The following is a 23,122-nucleotide window of genomic DNA, read 5'->3' as shown; positions in this document are numbered from 1 at the left end:
ATTAAAGTTCAAGAACCATTAATCTTCACATGGGCTCTGCGGTAGGATGAGACCACATCTTATCGTAAGGTCGTCATCAGTCATACCTGTTTATAAAGCCAGCCTCTCACCACAACAGGCACATTAGGATTCCTCTTGATGGCATGGTCTCTTTTTCCAAAGCTATGGACCTTATTACTGGATTTAGAGCCCTGGAATACATAATATGAAAATATATTTTAATTGGTTTGTTTATTTGATGCCCATTAATAACATCTGTTTACCAGGTGGTCTGATCATTTAAAACCATCTCGCAAATAAATCCTAGTGACAGACAAAATCATTATAACATGAACAACAAGAAACATACATACAAGACAGAGGATTTTAAAAGGGGATAGAAGTTCTGAAGTAATGCAAATTGAATATTATGTTGGTGAATCTAGTACTTTTTTACCGTTTCTGGACACTCCTATAAAACCCCCACAGTATTTCTCAAATTGCACATGTACCTACATTTAAAAAAAACACATTGAAGGATGTTTTTCCTTAATTGATTAAATTGTTTATTTTTAAATCGTACGAGATTAACGCCATGTAGTTTGTTCTGTTAGAGTCCTGGCATAAGATCAATGTGGCAGTAAATACTGTGTCAGGATGGCTATATTACCTGAGTTAATAAATGAAACCTCAACAAAATACGAACGTGAGCCCAAACAGGTCTGGATCCTACTTTCAATACTGTATAATTATTGTAACGCTTACATTATTAATACACACAGATGGAGCGGAAGAAACATTTTGTGTTTAAGGACATTTTCATCTTTCATCTCTTGCATTCTTTTCTGCAGATCCTTGATAAAAGTGTTAAATGCAAAATCTCAGGAAGCCTTTCATGAAAATGTGACAGAAAAGTCACACTAATTATAAAGAATGAGACTAATGAAGCATATGCATTCTTCTGTAATCAGTAAATCAGCTGTGTTTGGGTGCATTGTCAGAAACATTTTACCAGTTAATTAACACTACTATGCTTGTACTAAATGAGATACAGGTTTTAAACCTATGCAAACTCACAAGTGACTCACAAATTCTTCCTACATCAGCAGGAGAGAAATCTATCGCACTTATTAGCAGCGAACTGGAACTTAGCCAATGATCTATAGAAGGAAACTATTATATTAATTTCTTTCACTTACACAAATGATTCTCTCTTGACTGAAAGCTGCAGTAATGGAACCAAATTTTCATTGCGATTTTACAAGGCATTAGTCCTACTTATCTTGCTGACAGGATTTTATTATAAACCCAGTGTCAGTAGTTAGCTTAGTAAGATATGCTCTTGTAAGACCTTAAGTTTGCTTTCAGGGTGAAAACACAATGTAACAGTACAGAGTGCTCTTAAAACAATTTTATCTGAAATCATTCCAGTTTCCAGAAAAAATAATTTAGAACACCTTGTTTGCATCCACAGGCTAATTAGATGTAAAGTGTAGCTCAATAATTATTATTAATAACCAAAACAGAAAGTCCTCCAAAAATGTTTCTTGTTTAGCATTAGCATGATTATAGCTGCTAACAACAGAAGAAAAATCTTCAGAATAAGGACAATATACAAAATGGCAAAACAAAAGTTGTAATGAAAGAATATCAAATGATGTACCTGCTCATAAAAACAAAAGTGACAATGATCCTCATAGTTTTACTCTTTTTTGCAACACTGGTTTAATGTTCTGCTGTTCAAAATTAGAATTCTATTGTCTTGACTACAGGAATTAATGTCAATAAGCGATTCTGAACTTTAAACTGTGTAGTAAATTAGTGTTTCTTTAGCCAGACAACTGATGTTTAAATCTATGTAATCCATAGATTAGGATTACGTTCACAAGGTAATAGCTCAGGTTTAAGGGTACACACATTTCTGTAATGAGAGACCCATAATTATGTATAATGTATGAAGCTATAAATCATATGCTTTTCATCTCCTACAGTCAGCAGAATAATTCTATCATCATGTGTGAAATAAAATTTTGCAAAACCAAACATAAAAACTTTATGGAAGCAATGAGTATTGATTAACAGCCTCAACAGGAACTAAAATAAACTATAAACTATAAGAAAGGCATTTCCTGTGGTATTAACTACTTTAATATGCTTCCCTTGATTTATTCTGAGTTGTCTCTGTACAAAAATTAAAGCTCTCCAAAGGTGACAAACATAAAATGACAGTAATATTTAACCAAAGTCAAGGGACACCTGCTTATTGGATAACATATGGCTACTCTAAAGCCTTGGTGCAATCTGTTCTTGAAAAGGCTCATATGATGCTGATGCTGTAATGTCACTCATAAAAGCAGCATTTGCTGCACACTGTAGCTCGCTCAATAAGGAGCCAGGGGCACTTGAATACCGCTGTGTGTCAACACCTTTATGAATGTGTGTGTGGGAGGACAGGGAGATGACTATGAACAAGACATTCATGGCTATCGCCCAAACTGCTCACGAGATTTGTAGCACTACCCACACCTGGGATATCACTCGAATCCAGAAAGTGCGAGATGGAATTTCAGCAGCCAAGGGCTGGCAGGAGATTAAGTGCAGTGGCCTGCCGTGACAGCAGCTCGGGGTGAGAACGGGGCAGGTGGCATGAATGTTAAAGGCAGAAAAACATGGTATATGTGCACAGTTAGCATCTCGCAGGCCGGTCTCGTAACTCATCACGACTGGGAATGGAGTGGAGCTGGGGTGTGTCAAAACACGAGGGCTTCTGTGGAAAACCCCCAGAAAAGGCCATGATGTGTAAATAAGGGGCATGTCAGAAGGCTATTAACACTGCAAAACAATTCATCCAGCCATTCCCAAAAGGATTAAAAGGTGCTTGTAGTTGTTCTAAAGATTTAAATATTGTTCTAAAAATTTCTATATAATAATAAATAGGTTCAATGTATTTGACACATTTTATCCCGATTAAGGTACTAGAAAAGAGAAAAAGAAGGTTTAGGTTGTGCAAAAGTGAAAAATGAAAGAGGGTAATCAAGGTGCCACAGACATGACATAGACAATTATGAACCTGAATAAGTGTTCTAATTATCTTCAACCTTGTTTCTCCATTAAAAAGTAATGTGCTTCCTTAATTAAAAATGTTTAGTTCTAGGAACCCTCTTTCTCCCCACTTTAGGCTACTGGGATAGAGTGCGTTTTAAAACTTTAAAACTCAAATGGCACCTTTTCCAAGTGAGTGGACATTAAATTATCTGTCTCCACAACCTGAGAAATGCAGGAAAGGACCATTAAGGGGGCAGGAATTTTATCTGGGGGAGAAATTATATTTTCCTTTGCTGTTTTGTATATTGCTATATTACTGAAATATTATAAAATATATATATATATTTATGTGATAAAGATTTAACAGTTCACTTTTTTAATTTGGAGTTAATGCTGTCAAGGGTTATAAAGCACATTTCATTATAGGTTAGAAAATTAATTAAATTCATATTACTGATATTAAAACATTGCATTTGCCCCTCCATTAAATGAGTCAATTTAATTCCAATGTTCTTTATTGTGTTGGTCCTATTTACAAACCCCTGAAACAAAGTCCTAGTATTAGGTCTTGCAATACTAGTACCATTCAATTGTCCTTACAAATGAAGATTTAAAGACATCCAACACTGAAAATGTAAGAATTAAATCTTGCAAGCTTTCACACCATATTAAGACAAAATATGAAACTGAGCCCAGGAAAGTCCTCTTGTTCCTTATTAACTCTGAAAACTATGCACAAAGCAAACAGCGTACTTACCTTTGACCCTGAGGTGGTGTCAACAGTGGATGATGTGACAGCAGTTGATGACTCGCTGACCATACTTGAAGGTCTTTGACTTGACTGTTGCTTGGACATGTGTAAATTTGGCCTATGGAAACATATTTCTCAGATTACAGAATGCAGTCATCCCTGTGTTAACTGGAGAAACATTTTCTTGTTACACAATCTTCTGTTGCTTGTGTTTCATTAATGGCAAACTGTGATCACTAAATGCACTGGTCTGATGTGACGTCCAGAAACACTCGTACTAAGGAAAATTCCTAGATCAGAATAAAACAGGAAGCTTTGTCCTTAAAAGGATATCTACAATATGAATGTGGACCCCATATATCAGCAGCATATCATAAATCAAAAATCAATTTTTGTCATAAATCAAAACTATCCTTTATAAGTTTATAACAGTGTAGCACATATCATGAGATGAGTAGTTTTTAGTGAAACTTGCTTAACCTTAAAAATCCTGTCAGTCAGTCAAATGTAGGTACCTGTAGATTCATCATGTGACCCCCATTTGTACACACTATCTCCAGAGATAAAAATCAATACTCAGCAGCTTTGTCAGAGGTTTTATGTCTTTTCTATTTGCTATGGTTTTACAGCATACTTTCAGACAAATGTTTCATCAACTCATGGGTTTTTTCACCTTCAGTACTGGTTACACAATGACACTCAGGAATTTCCGAACAGCACACACACCAACAAATGTGTTTGCATGGTACAGGCCAGAAAAACACAGTCTGGATGTTTTAATATTTTCCTCCTCTAGTAGGACTAAAGCTAAATTCATCTAGTAAACTAAAGATGAATAATTCCAGATTCCATTAACCCTGGTTTAACAAACCAAAAAATTATAAACAAAAAAAACAACTTACAAAATTATTGAAATAAACAAAATCTTAACACACAGTATAAATATACATGAAATTCATTCATTCATCCAATTCATGAAATCGGTAATAAACAGAAAAAAGAAATACATAATATTTCAATAAAGAATATAGGTATACAAGATATACAAGGATTACTGCTTACAGACAGTTATTCAAATAGCTGCACATACTATAAAATTACAAAAAGATCAATGCTCAATTTATAAATCGATTATTTCAAATTGGCAGTGAATAGGATCTAAGGATCTAAAGAGCAGGAAATCCAAATGTGGATTGGTGATAAGTATGAATCTGGTGAAAATGAATGTAATTAAAGATTAATGAAATGGACAAAAAAAATCTCAAAGACCACTCTCTTTAATAAATGTTCCCTACAGCAAATGTCTACTGCATGTGCCACAAAGAAAACCCTTCAGGATTATTGCAGGATAGAATGGATGACATTCAATCTGGATTGGACACACCACCACTTCATGAGATGAGAGAATAACTTGACCCTAAGGAAGAGTGCTATTTTTCTTCATGACAGGCTATGAGTTACTTTGAGCGAAAGTATGGAAAAAATCCCTGTTGGAAGGCGCTGTTATCAAAACTAAAAATAAAAACTGAAACTCTTGGGGAAAAAAAACTTTGAGGCACAATCTGTAACCCAATCGGTCTACCTATAGCACCATGTGCTGTATTGCTTTACAATCTGTCATATTTGTGAATTACAAATTAAAAACAGTCTTCAGACATAGTCAAAAGTTAAACGGTTCAGTGACAATTGTAGATCTCATACTGACAATTGTCTCACTATTGAGTTTCAGTTGAGTTGGTCCAATGACTCATTCTCTCAATTTACACTTCTTTTGGGAGATGAATAAACTCTGAACTTTCTGGTGACATACTGTAATGCATGCTATTGCACAATATGCAAGTGAAATAGATCCTTTCAATGAAATAAATTAACATGTCTAAATGTCAATTAGAATCTCAAATAAAACAAACAGGTCTCTGAAAGTGCTCCCAGTTTCCTAATCATCAACTCATCTCTTTTACAGCGCATCTGATCTTGTTAATTGTCTCAGGAGAGGTAGACTCATACACTTGATTCAATGCTGCAAGCACCACTTGTAACAAGCAAAACTTAGTACTAAATATCCTATCCCAATTTGTCTTGGGATCTGCCTGTCACAGAACGCCCACAAGCACACCTATTTAAAGTAGTAATTCTAAACGCCTGTCACAAAACAAGTACTCCATCTGTGAATGAACTGAAGCACAGTCCTTGGTTCCTCTGTAAGAGGTTTGTAAGAAACAAGACTGCCAAAACATCAAAGCTTTCAGTTTTAAAGCGACAATTTTAAAATGAAATTGAAGTGGTGAAAAATGTGTTTTTTTTACAGAAGGTACAGTAAATGTTACATCTTAATAAACTGCAGTCACTAAAACTCAGGAATAGTTCATATTTTTCACCTGGAATATATGGAATATTTATTATAAAACTATTTATTTTGACAGAAAATGTTTATTTCTGTTCTAGAAGAGCATTTTTACAGGATATGTAAGCCCAGTGACTTCAACATTCCTAGAGGCAGACACACGCTCTGCAAGCCTCCTTTTCTATAATTGAGCAAATAAGGCTGATATTGAGGTAAACAGAGCCTTCCCAGAATTCAATTCAGCAACACTTGGAAAGCCTCATCATGCCTTGATACAATTTTGAAAAGAATAGGTAGACGTTTTCATGGCCAGGAGTATGTTCTGTATCGGGGAACATTAAACCCAATGATATTAACAGGAGCATTGTTCTCTGTAAGTAGTACAATGTTTTTTCCTGTAGAGCATTAGGTGTTCCTGTGAAGTACCGGATGCAGTAAAAAACCCTTTGAGCCTCGTTTAGTGAAATTCCAGCTGTTTGAATACAGGGAAAAGCCACAAATAACAATGGAGCCTCACATTAACCCAAGACTCTTTGACAAATCTATAACTTGATGCAAAATAAGGTCTGGAAGACTCGGGTGAAAGTTATCTTTCAATTTATTTTTTTAAGTCTTATCTATTTTAAAAGTCCCCCAAAAAGAACATCAAATAATTCATACAAGAATAGTTTTCTGGGAAGATTAAGTCAAATGCACTAGACCACATTAAAATATTTTCTGGTGTTAATGTCTAGATTATATATAATAAATGATTCTAATATGTTTTATTCTTTTTTCTCAATTATTTCTTCAGTAATCATTTTGAAGTCTTTCCTCATAGGAGTTAAGAGGTGTTTTCCCAGGAAGAGGGAAAGAACTAATGCATCAGGTAGACACTGATGTGAAATTGTAGGCACTGTACCAACTAGGGCAGCACCTGTGCTTGGATAGAAGGCTTATTGTGTTATGTCCGTTACAGCAGTCTGGAGCCTTATATGAAAGCCCAGCGTAGAAGGTATGACTACACCATAAACGCATCACAGGGCCATTGAACCTCAGCAGGTAACCTCCCCTCGTCTTTGGAAGGTGAGTGGAAAGCAAGAGCACCCAGAGAAATCCCATGGGGCCACCCCTCCACATGTCACTGTCAAACAATTTGTACATCTGAACATACAAGGACAATTCTCTTGCAAAGGTTGTTTATAAAGCTTCGAACTTTCAGAAAATCAGTGATGGCAAAAATTGTTCAGGCAGTTTTTTTTTTTACTGCTAAGCATTCCATATAAAAACTGCTGAGATAAATGTCATTCACGTAAAAAGAGGGACTGTAAAACATTGTTCTTTTCCGACAGGAAAATAACTCAGAAGACTGCAGCCTTTTTCCCTTTCTAGGTATTTATCGCACATCCCACATTTGTTCTAAAAGGCAGAGAGCTCTGGCAGGTTTATATCTTCTGATGTCTACCTCCTGGCACAGAAAAATACTAAAGCAGAATTATCACCTCATCATTGTCAGACAGGCTGGTGTGAGCAGATAACTACCACATGAATCTTCAAGCAGGACATCCTTTGTGGTGGCACAAGGAAGAGACACCATTTAATGCAGTAGGAACATTTAGGATAAAAATTGAGACAGAAAATACAACCAACCAAGGGCTGCAATTACTCTTGTTCTCTGAGAATTAAGTCATTGCTTAGCAGCTAGGACCTTAGAAATCATGTTGTCAGATCTAACAAAAAACAAAAAACTGCTCCCTGGCCTTTGGATGAGCAAACTAAGTCAACTAGGAATTTTGGTAAACAAAAAACATTCTTTCCTACCAACATTTCCAAAAGATAAAAGTGATTTTCACTTGCACAAATTCCTTTGATTCACTATTTCCAGTAGATTTATGTGACTCAAAATTCCCAGCAAATACACAGCACAAGATTAGCTGGAATGTCATATAAACAAAAATGCTATTATTCTAAATAGCCTAACATAAATCTTATTCTCTGTTATTGATACCGATACTTTTTTTTCTTTTTGCTAGCAAGTGAGGTTTAAATATTTAAACTGCTTGGTGGTTGTTATGCTTCAGAAAAGATTGCAGCTATACCATTCTCTTCACATTGCATGACATTTTTGCTAATCAAGTGAACCTTTATTTTCATATACAGAAAGGCACTTCTTTAAGCAGCAGCATTCTGACTCATTAACAAAAAATAAAGGCAAATGTATAATCTGATTCAAGGTCAAAGTGTCCCGTTTAAAAACAATGGTTTACTTAATCAGATGCATCTTACCTATAAACTCTAAATTAAAGTCCAAACTGCCTTGACAATGAAATGTACTGCACTGTTTGTTTTTCTTTGATAGTAAGCTATAGCAAGTCAAGCTCAATTCTTCTGAGTTCAACATAAATCACAGAGCTGTACAAGCCAGAAGCCTACTTTCCCATTATGTCTCTAGGTCCCAGGTGTTTGAAATGTACACTCTTGCTGCCATAGTAACGATAAGCATTGAGGGAGCCAGCTATCTATGGAAGGAAGGCTCATTTCAATTGCTTGTGCAATTGTGTGGGTTTTCTTGGAGATCATCAGTTACTGCAGCTGTTAAGGCAATTTCCAAAACAAGGTGTATGTGTGTAGTGGAAGGGGGACAGAAGCTGATCAAATTTAAAAATAGGACCTGACGACAGCCACTAGTAACCTGAAACTGTTGCTAAAGTCCTTAGAGTTTAGCCACTTATGTGCCTGCAAACTGTGACCATCGAAGACCTTAAAAGCCAACCACCTCCAGTAGCATTAATCAGGGACAGGATTTCCTGTGGACTGTGATGTACTGTACTGACTAGTTCTTTCAGTAAGAATCCATGCTTTATGCAACTTAGTCATTTAATTACAGGGTTTCTTTCCACTGAGTCTTTGTGTCACTTTCAGGTTAGTAAACTACCCTCAATTTACCTTAAGTCCTGTCAGAGTGCAAAGGGTTTCTGTCACATTATCTACAGCTAATAGCCAAAAGGTACTTTGCCATTAATGAGCGTAATCAATTAAGACCCACCAGTATTATCATGGCTATCCTTCCCAATGAAGAATGGGCTTGATCACATTCTGTGATATGATGCTATTTATGCAGGAGTGTTTCAGTCCTAGCCTGCAGCAGTTACAGCTTAACTAATTATTTTCTAAATCCACCAAATTTTAGATTTTTCTAAGGAATGTGTTCAGAGAATAATAATAATTACACAGTCCAAATCTTCAAGGTTTTAATAATGTATTTATTTGCTTCTGGTCCTCAGATTCCATTTAATGTTTTTCTTTACCAGCAAAAACAAGAGGAATCAACTCAAATCTGTGTATGACTTTTGGTTTTTCTGGTTTCAAATAGCTATACTTGGAATGAATACACTGGAGTTTTATTTGCTTTTTGCTCTCAGTTTACAGAAAGGTGAAATTTAATGTTTTATCTTTTTATATTTGCTGGGAAATGGGTTATAATTTTTTCCACCTCATAAACAGCTTCAGACAATCAACAGTCAAGATGAAGTAAGAATCAGATTGCATAAATGTTTAAATTTCAATGGACTATCGGAATTTTAAGTTAAAAAAGCTAAAAACTATTTATATTTACCAAAAAATACACAACTATGCATTACATTTACATTACACAATTAAATTTTCTGTGCATTTAATACACTCCCCATCTTGCAGTTAAATAAACTCCTTTTAAAAGGTATGCTTTGTTCACACGAATTTCCCTCAATGTGTAGAAGAACAAAAAAATAAGAAGTAGGTTAAAAGAAAGCGGTCTGAAAAATATTGTACATTGAAATGTTACAGCTTTGAAGGCCTAATCTTCCTCTGGGTGTTCCATCAGCCTCCTGTGGCTTTGTGCAAAGTTATGAACAAAGGGAAACAAGATGTGAGGAGATCGAGCAGAACTCTGTTACAAAGATGCATCCCTGAGCATGTTTGAACACAGCAATGAATCATTCCCATTGTGGCAAGCAGAACATCTACAAGCCTCTAACAAGCCTGTACATCAGTAATTTTCACAGAGCCTCCAGTTCATATCAGTATTCCTTTATAGCTTAAACTGTGCTGCTCTGGGAGTATAAATGTTGATCGTAGAGTAGGGTTCAAAAGCCCTCTTTGTTGAGCTTGAGGGCACTGAAGTCTTTCATCAGTATGTTCATCTCCCCTCTTGGAGCAAACTTTCCTTCGTGGAGCTGTTTGTGGCAGCTGCTGGCAATTTAGCCTGAAAGCTGGAAGCCAGAGAGAGGGACAAGCTAACCCTTATCGGCAATACCCCTCACCCACACTCCCTCCTCTCCCCAGGGCTTGTGCCAGACGGCCACAGCTGCACTCTGGAGGACTTACAGCCCCACTGGATTAGTGAAACACTATTTTTATCTTCAAAAGGAAATAACCGCCGTGGGAGAGGCTACACAACTTTTAACTACAGAAATAAAAACACCATCCTTAAATCAATTTTAGAAAATGCTCCTACTACGCTGTTAAAGACCAAGTACTCAAGACCTCATTTTGACATCTCTACCAAAGCCTATAGCACATATCACCATACTGGGGCTTTAAGCTGGACATTCTGGGCCAGAACGAAGAGCGACATCTACTGGATTACGAGCTCCACCTGCAGTAGTGATCTTTCCTTAGAGGTCTCCCATTGCAGTACTGCCCAGGTCCATTCTTTGCCATCTGTTATTTGACAGGTGCAGGCGACAACAACAGTATCACTGCTTTTTTTTGGATGAATTATTTTTTCCCCCATGAGTATAGCAAACCAAAAACACTCCACAAAGCCCACAAAACTAGAATAATAGTGTTTATCAGGGTGGACACTTATTTTTTTTATTACATCTGTTTTGTCCCAAATATATTTCAATTCCAAGAAAACACTCAAAACGTTTCCTCCTCATATGGATTTGAAAGAAAAACCGCAAAAGGTGTTTGGCTGAGCTATAGTGAAGAAAATGTCTTAAAAGGTTAAATCATGAAGAAGTTCCTAAAAGGTCATAAGCTGTGAACCTGCATTGGAATACTAAATTAGCAAGTAACCTAACAATTAACTTTAAACTTTAAGTACACACAAAACTATGCTTGCAGGGCCACTGGTATTGGAAACAGTTTAGTTCCTGTAGTTTTTACCAACAGCCTATAGATGTTATTCACAGTTACAGTTTGGATATTACATGATCACAATAATCCATGCATTCAATTAACTTTCCCAAAAGTTAAATACGATCTGAATTAATGGTTCAGTTCCCAAATTCAATAAAGTCATGAATAAATCCACACTCATTAAAAACTTATACTTTTTATATTATATATTATATACTTATATTTTAGCTTTATTCATGTCTACATTTGACTTGTTGGAAAGGTGCCTCTTCAAGCGGCTTTGGCAGGTTGTTTCACCCAGGTGATAAAATATTTTTCAAATATCCCTTTCCGTCACAGACCAAATGTGCTGCAACTGAAAGCAGTTTGATCGGTGACCGTCACGAAGAAAAGCACTCACTGTTCCTCTATGACGAAGTCAAGGTTTTCTGGGGATATCTGCCCCGTCACAGGGTGTCGGAAGGTGGTTGTTCTCTGGTTATGGCTGAAGGGGAGAGAAAAGAAGAACATTAGGGCATTTCACTCAGCTCTGAGCTCCTATCTCTGCATTTACCACTGCATAAATAACATTCTTCAGCAACACACCAAGTTTCAAGACGTCCTAAGACTTTCCCACAAGTGTGTTGAATCTGAGTCTAGCAGTACTGTCACTCAGCCAACAGAGCTCATATTGCTTCACACAAACTGTACTGCTCAGCACAAATCCAAGCCAGCCAATGAAGGTTTATTGATTTCAATTGCACCAGGTCCTTTATTGTCTTAACTTGGAAATTAACCAATTTTATATTCACCAGAACAATGAAGAAAAAAGAAAAGCCTTTTTTAAAAAACTCTTTATTATCTATGCAAAGATTCTTACGCTTAACAAGTGACACCATAATTCATACATTAACTAGATACATTTTATGTGATAAATAGCACACTGGAACATTTCAAGGTCAGTACAAATTACACCATTGACCAGAGTTGCATTTCACTTTGCAACCTGATCAGAAAGACTGATAAATTTAAGCATCATTCAGTATAACTCCAGTACAAAATGTACATGTTGTACTTCATAATACACACAGACATACTTTTGTCAGCCATCAAAACTTCACAGGATAAAATATTTTATATCACTGAAATCTGCCTCTGGTATTCTCTTCCCCATTGAAAATTTAGAAAACATTACTTTCAGGTAAACCTCTACTCTTTAAAAGCATGAACACATCTGCATATTTGGACTTGTCTTTTTGTTTAAAAAAAACTCTGAAATATTGCTGCATCTTTGTTCACAAAACAAAACCACTTGACTGTACAGTACATGGTTCATGTGCTTGCTTTTCTTGGAGGTAGAAAGCCATTGTATTCCAAGAATGAATGATGTTCTCTCCTTCAATGGAAACTCCAGAAGAACTCTTCACATGAGCTTTTTATCTGTCACACTTTTAAGCATCTTTCATGCAAATGTGTATCAACTAGGATTTGGTTCAATGGACTGTAAGACAGTTCCTTTCATAAACAGTGTGTTCCTTCTTTCAGGTAGACATCAGCAGTATAATGAATCTCAAAGCTAGAGTACACTGAGCATTATGGTATAAGAATAACAGAAAGAGAAAAATAAGAGGATTCCAAATCTAAATACAGGAATGTATTTGAGATGTTAAGGCTTCATATCATTTGTCTTATATCAAACAAATCAACATGTCTGAAGAATTACTCTCAACTGGATATTTAATTAAAAACAAGGTACCATTATACCTAAAGGTTTTCTTGCAAATGTTCAAATTATTGGTACAGTATACAGCCGAATACATACCACACTTAAACGTAGTAACTGGGATGATTTTGTCCCCCAAAATTTGTATGTTTGGCTTGCTGTGATGTGTACTTATTTAGTATTGTATCTCACTTCAAATGTTTCTTTTGGTCTAACCACAACAACCATAGTTTATACAGAACAAAGTCAAAGATTCAAGAAATAATTTATTTTCAACTTAAATATCTCCAGGAATAAAGAAAATAAGTTACAAAAAATGGAAACAAACAATACAAGTCTAGGTTTCCTGGCTGCTATGCAAAATTTGAATCCAAATTGACATCCAAACTCGAATTACTGTTTAAATTTATTTTTCTTTACTCTGCTCATGGTTATTGAAAGCAGCAAGATACTGTAGCGTTTTTCTACATTTATGAACCAGAACTGGTGTCAGAACTGAGCTCTTCTCATTAAATAAACATTATATATTTGTATAACCCAAAATATCCCCTAACATTTTAATGCTGAAAACCCTGTAGTACTACACATGCTAAACATCCAGATTATGTTATTTTCTCTCCCCTAGTGTCAACTGTCAGTATTTAAATACAGCTAAGTGGTATTCAATAAATATCAATAATCCTAACCAGTTCAGGTACAACTAATTCAATTCACAAGAGTGAGCGTAATTTAAATGACTTACATGAAACTGTAAACAAGCTCAAATTCTGCTTATGCTATTTGTGGATTATTCATTTTTGTTCCATCAACCCAACCAAGTACCATTCTCATGCAAAATTCCTTAAATCTGAAAACACATATTCACCTACATAAACATTAATTAGAATGTGACCTTTAAGGAAGAAAAATATTAATGCCTTGACTCACTGCTTGTCAGTTCAAAGCTGACAGTGTACACTTGAAAAAAAATATTTTTAATAGTGTTTAGTGGTGTGTGTTGAAGAGGACTAACATTGTTAGTTGTTTGTTAGCCCTCAGTGTATTATTCATTGGGGTGAAAGTCATGAAACAAAACAATCTAATGGAATAACTTTATACTATCTGTACAATACAGTGAATATATAAGAAAAAAAACAATACACAACATTCCTGATGTGCTATGGTTAAGCAAAACTACACAAGATGTGTTTTCTTAATATTACGTTGTGTGCTTAATTTTAAGACCATGCATACACAAAGCCAGGAACTTTAAAACCTACACCATGGCCACATTGTGAATAATAATGTTTATTAGAGGTCAGGTGGATATATAGCTTTGAGTTCCTTAAAAATTTGAACCAAATCTGTAAATTTCACATTACTTTGAAGTAAAATAAAAGCTTTGAAAACTGTCAAAATACAACACTATCTGCCACAAAGATCCTTTTAAAATAAGGTACAGCATTTACCATACCATCCACAGGCAAGGAACGTGAATAAACACATTACAATACCAGTGATTAGACACTGGTTGGTTTAGAAACAAATCTTTAAAATCTAATTTTGTCCCCAGTGAAATTTTCAAACCACAATAGCCAAAGGCTATTCAAAAGGAATTTAATGAAGTACAGAATTTTCTAGGGACTACTGGTTGAGAAGTAAACAACAATTATGATGGAGTCAAGGAACATTTAGTGGTTTACAGTAAAAAGGCCTAAATGTTGCTAGCTCATTCATATTCTACACCGATGGTGCTTTCCAGAAATTTAACAACCAGCTGTGCTGTTGCCATCTACTGTACCTGCTCTGTGGTGGCATTAAATTTAAGTATTTACTTTGGTACTACGAATTCTCCTCCTTTGCTATTCTGAGAATTTTGACCAGGAGCCTTTTAAATTATGAATTCAAAAAAAATTTTTTTTCTGTCCCCCACCCTAACAGTATGGTGTTGACTTCTTTACAAAAGAGAAAAGATTTATACACACATGTTCTGAAAATATGCCAGAACACACATCACTTAACACTGTAATGTTATTCACCGATTGCAATAATCCTCAACCTTCATTTCAGTCACTGATACTTTTTAAAACCCCTTAAAAATCGTTAAATCACACACATCTACTGTAATACTACTACCTCTACCTACTGGATTAAATGACAGTTTCCAAGTATCCAATCTAGAAACAATATTATTTACAATATTAGATTATCATTGTAAACTGCGAGAGCGTTAGACTGGAGTGCACAGAGAATCTCAACAGCTGCTAGGCCTACATCTGCTTGAGCTTTGATTCTAATAGAGTACCAATGCCACAAACTGCATTACAGTTACACAATGGTTTAGTCTTTCCCTGCTCAATTAAGAATCTGCATTCTTTTGCCCTTTTGTCTACTTAAAATCACTTCTGATTCACTTGTCATGGAATTTACTACTGAACTGTGTCAAGACCGTTCACATGGTGGGGGCTGGGGTAAGCAGTACATTAAGTCTTGTGTTTTGCATCTCTGTCTTGTCTCTGTCAGGAGAAACGGCAAATACAGAATGATAACTCGCCTAAAATTACAACGGAAAATATAAAAATGCAATTCCACTTGACAAAACAATCTGCATCGAAGTAATAAACAAAAGTATACAAAAAAGAGAATTGCAGAGTCAGGTTCATTTTTAAAATAAGTCAAGTGCCTTGCCCATGTACAACAGCAGTGTACCACATAGGATTTGAAACCATGACCTTCTGGTATGGAGTCGGGTTTCCTAACCATTACTCTACACCACTAACAGGAGTTAATAATGTTCTAGTATGAACATTACTACATGCAATAGACATATATACAGGACAATGCAGAAAGAATAGCCCCAAAGAAGACAAGCTGATTAAGTATCAGTGATCTGTCAATACTGGTCTTCTGCAATACTGCTCCGTTAATACAGTACCTTGGATGCCTGTGAACTGCATTCTTAATGCTCAGCTGTTTCAGACTAGTATTACAAATTACCTGCCCCTAGGTTAACCACACCCTTTCTGAGTCTCAGTCAGTTTCTGAACAATTCTGAAAGAGCCATCTCTGCCCTGCGGTTACGAGCCATGGTTTAAATCTTCCTGAAAGGCACACAATAGTTAAACATGTAGGACCACTGCACCTCATGACCAGCAGGCATCTTCAACACAACTGCATAACCGTAATCCATTCTCACACTGCTGGCTTCAAAAGAAACTGCCATGAATCAATCAGAATTATTTCTGCTAAACACTTCAAAATCAACTTTGAAAAGGCTAACAAATCAGGCTGCAGCTGATTCCTCATCATCTTCTCAAATTAAGATATTTACTGAGACAATATCGAAGTAACAGGATGTTTAGAAGGGCATAAGACAGTTACAGTACGTTTTCTTAAAATGTGAAAGCTTCCATTATATCCCAGACGACACAGAATGATTGTATTCACTATTACAGTCAGTCTGCATTTCCAAAAACACTGTATGACCATTTCTAACCCTTGAGATTTCAGATTCCCATACGTATTGTTTAAAATTTCATCCCATCTCAGGTGTGCATCCCTAAAATTCTGCACTAATGTCAGGATCACATTAATATCATGAAAGTGTACAAAACCCTAGCTCACTGTACAAAATCTGCTACCATGTGAAAAAGAATGGATTCAAATGCCTATTCTTAATCAAAGAATTTCCACACAGTCTGAGCCTTTTCTAGCTTTTAACTACCTGAAACAGGTTGTTTCACAATTCTTTACAACTGTTTGGTGTGTAGGTGAAAACAGTCAATGGTCACTGCTATCTAAAGACTGAAATTTATTTTAACTATTGTACAGGATTAACCCAGAGCTAACAGCACTAGGATGCTGCTATTTAAATTTGTGCATAAAGTAAGTCAGAATTTAAAAGGTTTATTCTTTATCTGTTTAAATACATCATATGAAAAGAGACCGTAGGATTCAGAAGAAAAGAAGTAAAAATTATTTCCATTTAAAGACAGATATTTTCTCAGCAATTTTGCACTGCTTGTGGTTAACTTCTGCTTCAGCTGTAAAGCTTTGAACATCGAAATTAACAAAAGCAAATGCCAACTAATTTCGTTCTTCTAATTGAATACAGCGTTTTTAGCACTCAAATTTAATTTGACCACAGCAAAGTGTTTTTTCAGCATGTTTAGTTATGGCACATGACAAAAATTGGAGCAAAGCGAGGCTTTTTAGCAGTTGAACAGAGAAGCAGTTATCACTGATAATTGCTCATTATTGTGCTCTGTCATTTCAAAAACAGTTTGACATGAAAAAATTTAAATATCCAAAAAATTTGAAAATTTACATTATATAGGTCTGCCTGTTTATTGTTTAAATAAAAGGTGAAGCTGCAGGAGTACATTTCATAGCAAGCATCAAAAGAAAATTAATTTATTCTATTGTTCCATATAAAACAATATTGACAGCCAAGCTTGAAAAACACCTGTATTACATTGACCACAGTAAAATTGTTTTACTACAGCATAAGAACACAGCTAAAGGTCAGTCTTAAATGGGACAGGTATTATAAGCTACTGCAGTGCCTTTCTGTCAATGTCACTGAAATCTAATAACCACACACCACACTGCCTGCTTAAATTCTAATACAAAGCCTGGAGTCAAACTACGAGTACTGTTTCAGTATTTCGTTACGAAATATAAAAGCAGAGGTCCCATATTTACCTGCTTTTCGTCATTGCAGATAAACATCTTTTCTAATTTCCCAGTAGTTACTACTTAATCTCAGTGCCTAGCAGTGAAACCACCTCATTCTCCAGGGGGAAACGCAACCTTCCAGCTTCTTCTTTTGGCACCTCAATTCCCGGCACAACTCTACCCTGAAAATTCATTCACAGTACAGGACCCAATTCAGAGGGACCACTCTCGCCACCCCCTCCTCTGTGCTGATGGAAGGGAGGAATGCCTTGGCACTTATCAGTTCTCTCTCACACACTGCACTTTAACAAACTCCAGAGTTGCCATAAAAAGCACAGCCCCAATGACAATGACAGCATTGGAATAGATTCCCCTTTTTTCCTGGTTCAGTGTAACCCCATCTGTTCCCAGCATCTCAAAAGGAACATCCTGAATCTTGATCAGGACATATTTTAAAATGACTGTGCCACAGTGGCATAATATTTCAGAATACCCCTTAATTATTATACATCGCTAATGCAACACCTAAGCATAAATCCCAGTTGAAGGTGTAAGGCGATATTCACATCGATCAGGAATTTATTATGCATGTACGGTTCAGCAATGGTTAGTGAAACCTGCTAGGTTTGCAAAAGCCGCTGGCCAGACGGCAGCAGTGCTTCTGCTGAAGTTCTAATCACTCCCACGTCCTAGATTGTGACAGGCAGCAGAGAAATGTTTATGAGCCTTGTGAACCACCCGCTATGTCCCAGCCAAGGCCCCCCTGTTTGGTCGCAATTCTGCAGCTCATACTAACAATGCACCCCTTAATTACCTCCGATTCAGTGGGTATTCTGAAATCCTTCAAGCACACAGGATCGCTAGGCTCATCTCCCTTGAAATATCTATCACATCTACCATGATTTCCTGGAAAAAATTAAGATTTCCTACACGTTAAGAGGAAAAAGAGTGTGGATTACACACTTGTTAATATGGGTGTGATGTGATGTTTAGAATGCAATGCAAGCATAGATTTAGACAATCAATTCCAAATGAAATGAAGTTTATATGACATCTGGGAATGCAGTATGTGGGCACGGATGCTTTCCTCTCATTATCATAATGGAGTTTTAATGGAACATGTCATTTTATGCAATGTTTGAAATGCTGTATAGGTATTCTCCTATCACTTTTTTTTGTCTCACTCTGGTAGGTCTTGTCAAATTAGAATGACAGATTTTTAAGTTACAGGTCTACTGTGTTATTTTATTTTGCAGCACCTAACCATTCTTGGGTATGCACAGTAAAACAAAAAATATAGGTACACAATACATTCAGAAAGTGCAGTTTTAAAGTTAAGCCAAAATGATTCTTTTAAGACTAGCTCAACTATTGATACACTGATCATAAAAAGACTATCAATTTATGCTGCTGGCATAACTGCACAATGTGAAGCATGTGTCCATCCCTGCAAAAGAGGTCACTGAGTTCTGATAACATTATGGATATGCAGTGATTGCCAGAGCAGTACGTCCCCAGTCTCTTCCTTTCTTGTGTGCCCTACAGAGAGCTGTCCATCAATAATGCCTCTTGGGTGTTTCTTGAAATGACAGCTTGATAGAACCCACAGAAGAGCACAGCTCTGGTCACAAGAAAGCCATGAAAGATCAGCCTCAAGGCAGTGCTGGGCCCAGAATACATAGACTGCATTACAAACAGGCACTCAACTACCACAGCCCTGATCAGGGACTCAGGGGAAGAGGCACCTGGATCTATTTATTATACTGAATTTACAGCAGCACTCTCCTGAAAGTACCACTTACAGCTGGCTTGATCGCCAGATAATCTTCCAATATAACACTTTGCTTGATTCTATCAAAGCTGTTTCGGTTCTACTGAAAATATATGTATGAACAGGATTGAGCTGACCTTGCCAGATTAAGAAGTATACAGAAAACAGCACAAGAAGATTATTTTGCATGTAATAACTATTAATAATTGATGATAATGCCTGCTTTGTCTGTCTGTTCAAATATACTTAAGTACACACCAAAAACAAACATTTCAATATAAATCTTTTAATTTCTTAAAAAATGTTTTGTCAGTGATGAGAACGAAATATGTCCAATTCTTAAAAGGACTGACCTCCACTTTACACCCGAAAACATGAATGTTAAATTCATTACAGCCACACAAAATACTGCGATTGCTAATAGGATGCTCATCCACCTTCATTTGCACAATTGAATGTAGTGTTAAATAACACATTTTTTCATCTGGATTTAAGTTTTTTCTCCGAACACCTTTACCCTGTTCCTCCGAGAGCTAAGAATAGACAATATATTTTTTTAGAACTGAGCAAGTACAGTACAGTATGTGAAACATACAGTATGTGGCTCTAAGCACACAAAACAGTACAAATACTGACATTAATGCCAATAGAATGAAACAAAATACAGAGGTCTAATTAATTACCTTTGTTTATTTAATAGCAGCGCTCATGTATGATGGATTGAAAAAACTTATAAACTGACTCATCACTGACCTAAAGATGGATGGCACAGAAGATAGACACAGCAGAAACAGCTATGTCCAAGATGATGTGGATAATCTGCACCTAAAAATGACACAGTCAACATTTGCCTTTAGCCACTTAAACAAATTCTTATGACCTATGAGACAATATAAATAAATAAATATAATGTTTTATATTATTTCACACAAAGTACCCATACTATTTTGGTAAAAGAAGTTAATAATAAAAAAGCTATATGTAGCTTTACTGTGAATATTATATTAATTGTAATACAATCAGAGGCTCCATGAGAAACATGTAAATTGTATTATGATTTATAAAGGATCTAATTATACTGGGAGCAACAGCACTTGTCAAAAGTACATAAAGTAAGACTCTACCCTGAAACCTCCAATTTGTCATTTGCACTGAATTGCTTAGCATATATTACAGAACTATTGTGCTGCATCTTTTCATACATACTGAGAATTCTTCACTTATTGTGACTTTGTGAGCATATTATCTATTTATTTGTTGCATTATTCATTCTGTAGCTCGCATTGTCCTGTATTTCTTGTCAGGTAATATTTCTTATGCATAGTTCAAGTCACCAAGGATAAAGTCAAAGATTTTAAAATCATTCTTTTAAAGATTTTTTTAAATTCTAAGCGTTATTTGCGTGACATCTACTATTTTAAGACTTTAATATTCTTCAGTAAACTCTCTAGCTTTATCAGCAGGAAAAAGTTCATTTTTCCCCAAGCAATCACCTGTATATGTTGATTACGTGGATGTAAAAATTTGTGCTTGTAGACAGCTGTACGATTTCAAATTAAGCTCTATTCTTTTTCTCAGGAGTTACTATACAGTGTCAGTGCAGTACTTCTTTACCCTCATACACTGACAATACTTAAGAAACGTTATGAACTGCTATATTAAGGCAGGCAGCTGCAATCATTTTTATTATAATTGCACATACAGTATGGGCTCGTATGCATTAACCCAATGTCAATAAAAAGACAGTTGTCTACAGGTAGGCAGGTATGAGTAATGAACTGTTAATGTCAATAGGCCAATAATGTGCTGTAAATATAATATTGCTCTTGTTCGATTTTGATGGTAAGGACTAGGACTGACAGCCATACCAGTAAAGCTCACTGGTTTCTAAGACATTTTTGAGCCTTCTTCCAAGAAATATCTCACAGTGATAAGAGTGGGTTTAGAAAAATAATATCTACTGTATATAATCTCTACACTGGGAGGTCAGCATGCCTCAATGATTATTCTTTACATACTTCCAGCAATGCACCACAAATTAGTCTACTATTTCATTGGCATTCGAAGTGTGTCCAACACTGTTTTGTATCTAGAGACAAGTCTCTCACCTTGGCTTCCTACTTTTAAACAATTATTCCACCAAGACAAATACATGTTCCAACAATAGATTGAAATACTATGGTACTTTAATTTAACTTATTTAATGCTTCAAAAATATTTCCTAAATTGACCCTAAATTGGTTTATCAATTACTAATGACTCAATGCTTTTTAAACAAGACTCTTTAAGGCTTCCCTAAATTGCTATCAGGCAAAACAGAAACAATAACGAAAATTAACGTATTTGAGAAAGACTGCTGTGATTAATCATGTTTACTCTGTCTTGCTGTGAAAATTACTTTAAAGATGGTTATTAACCAAACAAAATTAGAAAAGTGCATTGAGCAAATAACATTTGGTATTAAGACATACATTAGCAACCCTCTATTTCTAGCTGTTCAATGAAGCAAAAAAATCTTTTGCTATTGAGCAGCAGATTTATTTGTATTAGAGTGAATTGCATCTTTTCTTGTTCCTCCAATGTTAATAACTACAAGAAGTAGTAAATGGTTTAAACCACTTTAAATACAGGAGCTCTGGAATGACTTAACCAGTAAGGATCTTGTTAATAGTACAGGCTGAGTCGCAGAAGACTGCCTTGAAGTGAGATTCACATCTTTCATGATTTCTAAGTAGAAAATGGCAGATGGCTCTGATAAGTGTATAATTTAGAGGAAGGACAGCAGTCTTCAACACTTTCTTCTGCTCTCCCACAAATCCAAACTGCTAGGGCATATAGACAAAAATAAGAGTATTCTAAATTTAAAAAAAAACATCATAAACCTACAGACCTGGATGTAGAGTTGCACCAGCATGCAGACTGCAAAGGAATAGCATGGCTAATTTTACAGTGTAAAGTATAAAGAAAAAGAAAATGGGCTGTTAAGCCTTCTTCGGACTTTATCTGAGGATGCAGCTGGGCCTGGACCTCAAATTATTGGGGAAACATCAGAGTGTTTATTTCTGACTATAACACCTTGCTTACCACTACACTTGGAAAACTTATCTGTATGATAGTTTTCGACTGCTTCTCAGCACAAAGTGTACTTCAGAGAAACTACTGTTTATGAATGTATAGAACCTCAAACAGAATCTTAAATACCTCATCTAGAAGAATAAATGTCAGGGATGTTAAAGAATCTTATTTTAACTAAAGTTTGTTTTTCTTGATATCAAATAGCCTAATAATTCTTCCTAATATGCCATACTGTTCTAGACATACAATATAACCATTTCACTTTTTTATGTTAAAGTGAGCTTTCAACATAATAGGTTGAAAACACAGAGCAAATAATTTGCTGCAAGGGACAAAACTGAGGTCAGTTCTCTTACTTCCATTGTCAGATCCAATCTAGTCACATTATAATGTTATCCGTTTTCTATAGAGCTCTGAATGTATTATTGAGAAGATCGGCACTGTCTACACTGTATAACTTTTCATCAACAAGTTTAATTCCAGCAACATATCCAAAACCTTCCTGCATTTCTGCAATAGAAGATGTTTTTTTATGGCAGGATTATGAAATGACAGCGGCTGGTCTCCTGTTTCATCAAGGATTTAACGAACAGCAGCATTTCCAGCAGAGTGATGTAAATGGCACACAATGGCGATGACGGATAAGAATAACTGCCTTTCTGATAAAAATGGCCATTTCCAATGCCACCTTAGTTA

The 23,122-nt window shown here is 35.8% G+C and overlaps 1 protein-coding gene across 20 annotated transcripts in view; it reads right to left on the bottom strand.

The window, feature by feature from the left end:
- The window catches only part of plekha7b (pleckstrin homology domain containing A7b), a 125,941-nt gene that overhangs the window by 47,186 nt on the left and 55,633 nt on the right, over positions 1–23,122 (bottom strand). For 18 of the 20 annotated variants that reach the window (XM_088934623.1, XM_088934624.1, XM_088934626.1 and 15 more), the window contains 3 exons: positions 11,623–11,706; positions 3,782–3,893; positions 87–191 (listed from right to left, as the gene is read on the bottom strand). In XM_088934623.1, coding sequence (XP_088790749.1) covers positions 87–191; positions 3,782–3,893; positions 11,623–11,706 — 301 coding nt within the window. Of the gene's footprint in view, positions 1–86; positions 192–3,781; positions 3,894–11,622; positions 11,707–17,607; positions 17,634–20,104; positions 20,177–23,122 lie in introns of those variants that run through there. The other 2 variants (XM_088934640.1, XM_088934633.1) reach the window with 2 other exon arrangements.

This window comes from Atractosteus spatula, chromosome 16, assembly GCF_055471065.1.
Source record: "Atractosteus spatula isolate fAtrSpa1 chromosome 16, fAtrSpa1.hap1, whole genome shotgun sequence".
NCBI classification, from domain to species: Eukaryota; Metazoa; Chordata; class Actinopteri; order Semionotiformes; family Lepisosteidae; genus Atractosteus; species Atractosteus spatula.
The sequence above is the reverse complement of the archived record's forward strand: the minus strand, read 5'-3'. Positions and strand labels throughout refer to the sequence as shown.